A 10,136-nucleotide genomic window follows, 5' to 3' on the forward strand; every position below is an offset into this window, starting at 1 on the left:
GCATGTTTTGTAGATAAACTACTTTGACAAAATGCCTCCAAATGAAATGTAGCATATTAAAATCAAGTCATTTGCTGGAAAATGCTACCTAAACTAGATGCATTGATTGAAAAGATCTTTTGTCTACTAAGATGTGATGATCTAAGCTACAACAATAGTGGCAAATGATAACAAGTATATAGATGAGATGAGAGTTATGCCATCCCATTCATGCTAGGAAATGCACATGTTGGAACACTTTTAAAGAATAGGAGCCCATTGATTCTTGCATGCTTCATACTAATTTTTGCATTTATATTGAAAATGGTTTTACTAAATACCATGATTATTTTTTCCTTTTTGTAAAGATGTCTGAGTTATGTATGGCAATAAGTTATTTATCCAGCCATCATCATGATCTCTTGTGGTTGGTGCAGTTTGTCCCTAATTGGATAACCCGTGGAAGGTAAGATTTTACTGTAATACACTTTGGTACTTGTTCATCAAAAAGTACACAGAGACATTAAGCACTATAGCATTTTACCATCTTATGCTTTATTATTTCAGGCAAGTAAAAAGGCATCTTAGCTTGGTGGTAATCTCAAAGCTTCTGGAACACCATGGGAGCATACCAAATAGCCATGACCAGCAGGTACTGTATGATTGTATTGACAACCTTCAGTCTCGAAAGACTATGGTATCACGCTCTGAAAGGTGGTTCTGACACAGCGTCTAGTGTGGCTGAAAAGGCCAATCCGGGAGTGACAATCCCTTCCACACCGGGAGCAAGTGCAGTCTGCCCCTGGTCTGTCTCCCTGGCTATGGGCCTTCCTTCTTTGCCTCTTTGCCTCAGACTGCTGGCAAAGTACTGTATAACCCGCTTTACTAAGATATTAACTTCATGGAGTTATTTCTATTAAACAAATGCTAAGTTTTCCACACTGATATCTGACAGCTAAGCTTAGATACAAAGTGACTTGCATGGGCAGAGAGGGCATAAAATTCCACAAGTACCCTCTGCAATCACTTTTTATCTGCCTGTTATTGTTTTGTTCACTTTCACAGATTTTGCCTAAGGCAGGCTGTGTTGGTTCTTACCTCTGTTAAGAATGATGTTTAGAAGCCTTGGGTGAAAGATAGTGGGTTGCAAATCTTACCCAGTCAGTGGGTCAGTTATTTAAATGAATGATTGCATGCAAGTTAGAAGATTTTGAGGTCACATAACCATGTTCGGAGCCTATTGTCTTAGTTTGTTTTACCCACACTGCTGCTTCAGTCTTTTCTTTCTACAATATGTAAATTCCCAAGCTACAGCATTATCTTGATTTGCTGTCCTCTTGTTTGGGATTCCTCTACAGCTGTGACTCACTGGAAAATCTTGGCTCTGTTTGCTGTTACTAATGTTTTTCTCTGATGCCTACTGAATTGTCCAGTGTGATAAAACAAGCAGCCCAAGCGTAACCTCTGTTAAATTAATAATAGAGATTTTTAGAATTCGAATGAGAGCTCATGAGCCAAACAGATACTTCAGAAGCTATACGAGTAAAGCAGTGGTTCCCAAACCCTCTGGGAGAGTTTGGGCTGCTGTAAGTCTTTGTGGGGGCAGCAGCGGCGAATTGTGCCACAACAGCACAAAAATGGCTTTTTAGGTACTTACAGGAAGGCACTCTTCCTTTCTGGTGGGGTGCAGAGAGCCCATGGCCCCCTCTGCCAGCTGTTGCTTTCATGCCTCTGAAATGTGGATGAAAACTGGGAGTGGGTCACAAATGCATTTCAGACCATTTCTGAGGTGTGGGGAGGCTTGCAGAGGGGGCCCTTGGGCTCCCCACATCCTCCAGGGAGGCAGAGCAACCCTCAGGAATGTTAAAGAAATCCCTCTTTTTCTGGCAGTGGTGCAATTGTGTAGGTCCTGTCACCCTCAGCCCTTAAGAGGGCAGTGACAGAGCTTCCTTGGCTGAGGCATTGTGATGCCCCCATTTGAGAACCATTGAAGTAAAGATTTGAGAGTAAGACGGTTGCATGAACTTCTTTTGTCTGTTTTTAAGCTTTAAGCTTTCATGTAGTAGTGCCACAATTTAGTAAGCAAGTTGTACTCTAAACTTTTTTCCCCTTCTTGATTAAATAGATGTCACTTCTGTGCAAGGATTTAGTGAAAATGAAACCTTCGAACCTGTTAAAGAGACTCTTGGAAACTGTGGAGCACCAAAATGGTCTTAAAGAGGCTGCTCTTTCTGAATTGGAACCACAGGTAAGGTGGTTGCCAAAAAGTAGAGTCAAAATGATTGCAGACGGGAAGCCAGGTGGGTCAGTTGTTGAAGTAAATGATTGCATGCAAGTTAGAAGATTTTGGTCACACAACCATGGTCACATAACCATGGATATGGATTCAGGTAGGACAGTGACAATTTGAGGGAGGGCAGGCAACGGCAAGATAGTGAAGAAAACCCCATAAAGGACTAATTTGGAAGTCATATTTACTTTGATAACAGCTGATCTGATAACAGCTATATGGGAACTTTGGTCTCAGAAGTAGCATGTCTCTGAATACCGGTTGCTGCAGTGATGATAGCAGGGTGCTGTTGCTTTCATGCCCTGCTTGTGGGTCTTGAAGGGGTGTGTTGGAGAGGCCAGTAGCATGCAGCACTCTGGGTGGTTCCTGGGCTCTTTAAGTGCTCTGTACTCGCCTGCATTGCTTAAAACGGTGAGCTCTGCTAATTGGGCCCACCTGCCCTCCCTCGCCAATGTTTGGCTCCAAAATGGAGCTCTTCCAGAAGGGTGTCAGGCATGGGAGTGATGCAGTTGGCTGACATCATTCAGTTACCTGGCCCTGGGTACTACTAGGCCCCAGGATGCTTCTGGATTTGTGTCAGTTATAGAGTGTGTTTCCTGGGCTGGGAAAAGGAATTGGCAGCATTCATACCGCTAAGAGTTAACTATGTATTTTTCCTTTCTCCTTGTAGGCCTACTATTTAACCTATGTTCTTCTTCACATGGTCAGGGAAGCTAGCAATACTGAGATTACAAATGACAGTCAAAGGGTAAGTAACTGGTTCAGGTTATTTTACACTTGCAGGACTTTTTGTATGGAGAAGTAAGTACCATGAAATGTATTTAAACGTTCATCATCTATGATAGCATTGCAGAACAGTTAGTAAATCTAAGGTAAAATACACACTGAAAAATGTAACAAAAAACTTAAGAGGGGAGAAAATAACTTCCACTTTGCCCAAATACATTTGTGGGGGGGGGGGATAATTTTGAAATAACTGACGTCACATGTTGTACTTTTTTTTAGAAATGGCTGCTGAAACTCTGTAGTACTCTGGAAAAACATGTAAAATGTGATATTAGGGAGGATGCCAGACTGTTTTATAGAACTAAGGTGAGTTTCCTGTGTATTGCACTCTTTCTCTCTTTTTTTTCTCAGCCCTCAGGAGATGAGACTTTTTCCAAGTTCTTTATTTCCATGTGCAGTCTGATGAGTAGTCTTGCAAGTTTGAGGGATTAGCTTCCCTTCTAATCTGTCTTTGGGATACAGAAGTTGTCTTTGGGCTCCCAAGTGCTTATTTTAGGGCTGCTTCTCATACTTGCAAGAGCATAACTCAAATCAATTCTGCATTTTTTGGTTTAGACGTAGATTTTGAAATGTGAAGAAAACCCTAAGCAGATGCAAAGCCCACTTTTTCCAACGTACTGATACCAGTGTCAGTCTAATACATGGGCATTAAGGAATAGGAAATCCTGATTCATTTGCAAATATCATCAGATCCTTGTCTTTGGTACAACTAAATATTGTTGTACTGAATAACACAGAATATATGCACATAGTCTTTAATATAAAAACCTGTATTACATAATATCCCACTCCTGTGTTCCTGATTGAGAGAACTTCCACAAAACTTGCTGTGATCTTCTTTGAATGTGTCTACTGTTAAATAAGTATATAGCTGAAAGAATAGTGGTTTCAAATTTAAGCTAGTCATTTGTGAGAACCAAAGGGAAGAGTATATTTTAAATTAATTCACAGCCAGTGTTTATAAGCAAAGTCTTTAACTCTAATTTCTACAAGCCTGTTGTATTATTCACACATTCTTCAAGTGATACAAGCTGACTTAAAGTTGCATAGTGACTCATTAGTGACTTGCCCCAGGCTACAGTTGGCTTAAATCAGAAAAATTCTAACCCTCCAATTTTTAACTCTACAGTTTCTGTTTTCTTTCATTAGGTAAAAGACTTGGTTGCTAGAACCTACAGCAAGTGGCAGCAAATGATATGCAGTACTCAGCTTACCCAGGTATTATAGTATTAAATTATAGTGGCACTCAAGTTACAGACAGCTGCACTGGCATTTTTGTGCAAACATAGTCAATCTGTTGTGGTGCTTTTGCATAAGTGCAGTAGTACTAGGCCAGCTGGAGTCAGCTGTTTTGGCCTACGTATGTTCTGACTTCTGGACAGGCCTCTGGAACAGAACCAGTATGGATGTTGGGGACTTAGGCTGCAATTCTGTGCAGGTCTTACTGCCAGAGCTAGTATTCCAGCAATGTAAGGTCCTTCATAGCTGTCATGCAAGGTGACAACCTGTTTGCAGGAACTGGGCCACTGGAGTGAGTGGTGGCAGCAGCTATTTAGCAGGCCCTGGATGTTCCCTGGTACCATTAGGTCAACATGGGATAGGGGTAACAGGAGGACAGGGAGGGAGACCATGACAGATTGCTGCTTGGAAAGGATTAATATCGGCGGCAGAGCTGTCACTGGTATCCTGTCTCAGATTCACTTGAACTTGCACCAGCTAAATTGCTGGTGCAGGTCTGAGTAGAGCTGTCTTGATGCTGGAGGCTTACCCTTGTGTAAAAGAACAAATGTTCTTTACCCAGAGGAGACCTCCAGGACTCCTCCCTTCCAGCACATTCTCCTGTGCTCCAGTGGCACAGCTGCATCAGTGGGAGCCTATGCATCTGTACTCAGAAGACCTGTCAGGTTCAGTGGGACCTACATCCAGATACGTGTATATAGGATTGCAGCCCAACTATTAGTGTGTATGCTGTGCTCCAAAAAATTGCATACTTAACAAAGGAAATCGAACAATATGGAATGTTAAAAGCGAATCTTAGAAAACAAAGTAATAGTAACCCTATGAAAACAAAGAAAATGTTCATACTGCCTTGCATGATAATGTAATTGCCAATGTATCAGCAGTCTGAAAGAGAACTGGTTGTTCATGTGTGGCCTCCAGCACTTCATTAGTTCAGGTGTAGAAGCGCTGTGCAAGATGGGCAGCCCAATCCCATTCTTCCCAGCTTGACAAGCTACAGCGGCATCAAAATGGTAGCTGCTGTATCCTGCGGGGTCTGGGAAGCCACCAGTGGTCTCCTTAGGGGGACATTCGTCCCCTTCCCCCCAAGTAAAGCCACAGCCCTCTTCAATTGGGTTTCTCAAGTCTGAGCCAGCTAAATTGCTGGCACAGATTTGAGAAGCCCTATGTCTGGCTTCTGAGCTTATTTTGTAAGCCTCTTCTGGGCTGGCCCCTCCTCCTGTTCCACCATCCCTCTGCCTCCCTCCTACTGCCTCCCTCCTACCACCCTTCTCCCCATGCTGCCCAATGCTCATGTTTTCACTGCTTGTGGCAGGGGCTTTTTTAGCACCATGATAGGGCAGCAATTGCCTCTCCACTGGCACCACTTAATCAGAGGGTGATGCAAATGTTCTTTGTGGTGCGTTTGCAACACCCAGCACCAACAGCGCAAATGTACCACCGGCACTGGAGCCCTTAGAATTGGGCTCCAAGTCACAACTCTGCAAATTTTAGTGTAAAGCAGGGATCTCCAAACTTTTTGGCCAGAGGGCCGCATCAAATATCTGCCGTGGTGTGGAGGGCTGGGAAAAAAATTAAATATAAAATTTAAATAACTAAATTAGAGATGGAACTTAGATGAGTGAATAAATGGGCTCATTCATTCAACCTCTCTGGCCCTCAGAACAACCTCCAGACACAATCAGAGCACAGTTCTGGTCATGTTCAGTTGAGTGGGTCAGAGGCTTTGAGGGGACAAGAGGTTGGCCACGGGCCGGAAAGAGGCTTGCTGTGGGCCGCATCTGGCCCCCGGGCCAGGGTTTGAAGACCCCTGGTGTAAAGGAATGAAATTTCCTAATATAAAACAAATTGGTATAGCTCAATAATGATAGGAAATCCTTAGTCTTGATATAAAAATTGAAATGTATAATCCCAACATCTCTTGTCAGAACATGCAAGCTTTAAGTCAGTGCAAAGATTACTTCACTAATTTTGTAAAATGTTTCTTTGAGGAGCCTGGGAAATGGTTTGGGACAAACTAATGCTTCTATATTCCTAAAGCTAAAATGAAGTGTTTTGGGTTAAATTTGGTGTCTTATAATTTAAATTGTTTTTTTGCACTGCTTTCAACATATCAGGAGAGAGATGGATTGTCAATATAAATATTGATCTTGTCTGGCCCTTGGGACTCTATATAAGATTAGAGCAAAATAAAAACTGTATTTGCAAAGATTTTTGCACTTTCCAAAACATTTGCTTTGTAAATAAACTTGTTTGCTTTTGAGAGGCATGTACTTGATAGAGCAACTGATGAATTCATTTTAAAAATCGTTTTTAATTGGTCAGATATCAAGTAATGGATTTAAATCTGCATATTCCCAAAACTTCAGTGTGGATGTCTTTTAGACAGCTTTGATTAAATTGCAAGTTACCACTTGATAGAAGAAAAAAGTTTTTTAAAGTCACTATTAGTCACATAGTAGTCACAAAATCGCAGCCCCTTGATTAACGAAAAGCTTTCATTGGTCTGTCAGTTAAAATGCATTTTAAAGCTTGCAGTTGCTGTGTGGACACTTGTGGCTACACCTTGTAAATGAGCCCAAAATTGTGTTTCTTATAATTCTGTGATGTCTACTTAGAAGCAAGTTTCATTGAATTCAATGGGTCGTACTTCTGGGTAAGTGTATAGGATTACAACCGAAGTCTTTTTCTTCTTCTAAATCTTTTTTTTTCCCCCTTAGGGCACCATTCATGATTTTTGGGACCCAGATAGTTAAAATGGATGAATTAGGGAGATTGTCACCCTTGAAAGTATGGCTGAGAAAAAGAATGAAGACTGCAGTATGATCTAAAGGACAGGAAGAAGAAACCCTGTTGTATAGATTTCCCTGCTCATGTGCTGCATGAATCAGTAGGATTCTTTGCTTCACCGTTCCCCAGTAACTTAACTGATCAACTTTTAATAATTTCTTTTCCATGTCTAGTCTTAGTTTTTAAAAACCATTTTTATACCTCTATTAAGTTATTAAACACACAAACCTCCTGACATGGCTATTGCGTTTTATATCATGAAGCAAAGTTTAGAAATAGTGGTGGGTATTTTGGCTATTAAGATTCTTGTTGACCTTGCAATGGCATGTGTGGGTGGCATGTGTGATTTCCACATTATTCACACTAACTTACCTAGTGATGGCTTTTGGAATTGAGAAGATCTGCGAAAGTAGCTTGTGTTCAGAAAGTGATGAAATCGCACTGTGAATGACAATGCTATGCACACTTGGAAGCAAGTCTCATTGGTTCCATTGGATTTATTCACAAGTGAGTGTAGGATTGCGGCCTTACCACTGTAGGCTTGTTTAATCACTTCTGCAAACAAGGCAGTAAAACCAGGGTTGTGGCGTCTGGTTGAGATCTTCAAAAGGGTGAATTAGATTCATGATCGTTCCTCATACTTGGTATTAGGTTGTATACATACATTGGAAAATACTAATAGGCAAGAGTCTGGGAGTTTTGCAGAGGGGAGGAAAAAACCACTGAAAAGTTTTATTCTCCTTTTGTGCCTGGTCTTGCTATCGTCACATACAGACTGAGATTTATATGTGCACATTCTATGTACAGTAGATTTAATTGTTCCTTTGGTAAACTCTAGTCTTTTGCTAGTTAACTTTATAATACGTATTCAAATAGATAATGTATATTTAATCTGTATATTTCATATTCTGCACTTCTTGCACTGCCATGCCTGTAAATAAATCTAATATTTTAGAAGCCATAATTGAACTTTAAAGTGTAAATACAGTACATAGAGATAATATAAATCTAAAATATTTGATTTTTACATGAAGATGTGTTTGGCACTGTGTTCAAATAAATTTGGTTAACCTTTTTCAAATATGAGTATGCAAAATAGATTGATTTAAAATCAGACTGGATTGTGTCCTTGGCTACTATCTAGGGTACAGTTCAGCTTTGTAAAATCAGTGGTGGGTTGCCATTGATTTAAGTGGCAAGTAGCTTGTACCCCATGTGAAACATATTTTTTGTTCTGTTTAGAATTATTGAATTCCAGCATCAGAAGTTGGTTGAGAGACTACCTCAAACGGGATGGGTTTCATAAAGGTTTTTTAAAAGTACATAGGGTAGATTTTACTGATTCTGCATTCCACAGTCAGGATTCAAAGAGCAGCCTTGTGTGTAAGCAGAATGTGTGTTTACTTATGCTTTGGGGCAGTGGCGTAGCTAAGGCATTTGGCTCCTGAGGCTGTGACATTGGACGTCACCTCCCCCGGAAGTAATTGCAGAGGTGTGATGTCGCCACCAATTACGTCTGGTTTTATGGCATGCTTGGAGTGGTTGCGAGCCACTCTGAATGACCAACTGCTTTTTTGGGAAGAAAACAGTCAGCCACTCAGAGTGGCTTGTAGTTACTCCAAGCACATGCAAGGGGGTGCAGGGAAAGGTACTGCAGCAGTGAGGAGGCATCTTTGCCACCACCATACCTTCTCTTGCACCCCCCTGTGCTTTGGGATCTACCATCAGGAATGTAAGTTGGAACCCTTTGAAAGAATGGTACCCCTGTCCCCATTAGCTATGCCAATGCATTGGATTGTTGCTGGTTTTTCCTCTCCTGTTGTAGCACCTTACACTGCCTCAACAGCTGCTCTAACTTTAGGGACTGGAAGAGTCTTGAACACCATGCATAGTTCTCTGGATCCTGGCCCATATTTGTTTCTCTCTATATTGTGCCTCCTAAATATACTCTTTGTTTTGACTTCTCAGTACTATTTTATATTAAAGCACAGAATATGCCAATTCGCCAGTGGCAAATTATTGTATTGTATGAAAATATATTTGTACTGCTTTTCAAGCATGTTTTCAATTAACTAGTTCCCAATTTAACTATCTTTTTTAAATGTAATGGAACTTAGTGAAAGAATAAAGTATAAAATAACCACAATTTTTGTCTCTGAAAATCTTGTCTGCATGCACAGTGGATATCTGCTCACATAACAGTTCAACCAACAATATACAGTTAATGTCAAAGATATTAATGCTTTGACTACATATGGTGTTGTTTCCCCCTCCCAAAAGACAGGTTTATATCCAGAAATATCTTTTAAAAATATACTCTAGAACAGTGTTTCCCAAACTTTTTAGCACCAGGACCCACTTTCTGAAATTTATTTTGACCCAGTGCAAAAAAATTCTAGAAAAAAACCAATATCTGTATTAGTATTAATTAATAATAATCTGGTCCTGTGGTCTCAAGGCTGCTAGAAACCTTATAATATTTGTCTTTGTGTGTGTGTGTAGACATTTGCTAGACTGTCCCCAGAAATGGAGTTCAAGGACTGTTCCTCCAAATCTTTACAGTCATTCCAGGCTACCCAGAAGGCTGAACTAGAGAGCAAGACTTGCAGTTAGGAACTTCCAGATCAGACAAAAGGCTGAAACTGTCTTAATATATGATCTATGTCATTCCAATTACAAGAGGAAAATATGTCATTCCAATTACAAGAGGAAAAAATTTTAAATTATGTACGGTATAAAGTACTGTACCAGGCAATGGTACTTGCAAAGGTGTTTTTTAATGTTTTAAAAACTTTTTGCAACCCACCAAAAATTGACTCGTGACTCACTGGTGGGTCCAGACCCACAGTTTGGGAAACACTGCTCTAGAACTAGTTAGCCTGATTAGTGTTGTGTGTTTTCCTATAATTACAAAGACAAAGCGGAATGGCGATATAATCCCAGTTCCCAGACAATGCAAGAGAAAACTCTGAATGGCTAGCTAACCTGTTCAGTAGTAGCATATTGCTGAGCAGATTTCCTAGCTCTTCTCGTCAGATCAAGTAGGATTTTG

At 40.6% G+C, this 10,136-nt stretch overlaps 1 protein-coding gene across 1 annotated transcript in view; it reads left to right on the plus strand.

The window, feature by feature from the left end:
- SLF2 (SMC5-SMC6 complex localization factor 2) overlaps window positions 1-9,220 on the plus strand; it is a 44,176-nt gene extending 34,956 nt beyond the window's left edge. Inside the window, exons 14-20 of the mRNA XM_066622450.1 lie at window positions 348-445; window positions 547-631; window positions 2,105-2,227; window positions 2,940-3,017; window positions 3,275-3,361; window positions 4,205-4,273; window positions 7,015-9,220. Coding sequence (XP_066478547.1) covers window positions 348-445; window positions 547-631; window positions 2,105-2,227; window positions 2,940-3,017; window positions 3,275-3,361; window positions 4,205-4,273; window positions 7,015-7,050 — 576 coding nt within the window. The 3' untranslated portion in view covers window positions 7,051-9,220. The remainder of the gene's footprint in view (window positions 1-347; window positions 446-546; window positions 632-2,104; window positions 2,228-2,939; window positions 3,018-3,274; window positions 3,362-4,204; window positions 4,274-7,014) is intronic.
- Window positions 9,221-10,136: the final 916 nt, after the last annotated feature.

The sequence above is a fragment of the Tiliqua scincoides genome, chromosome 3, assembly GCF_035046505.1.
Source record: "Tiliqua scincoides isolate rTilSci1 chromosome 3, rTilSci1.hap2, whole genome shotgun sequence".
Classification (NCBI taxonomy): domain Eukaryota; kingdom Metazoa; phylum Chordata; class Lepidosauria; order Squamata; family Scincidae; genus Tiliqua; species Tiliqua scincoides.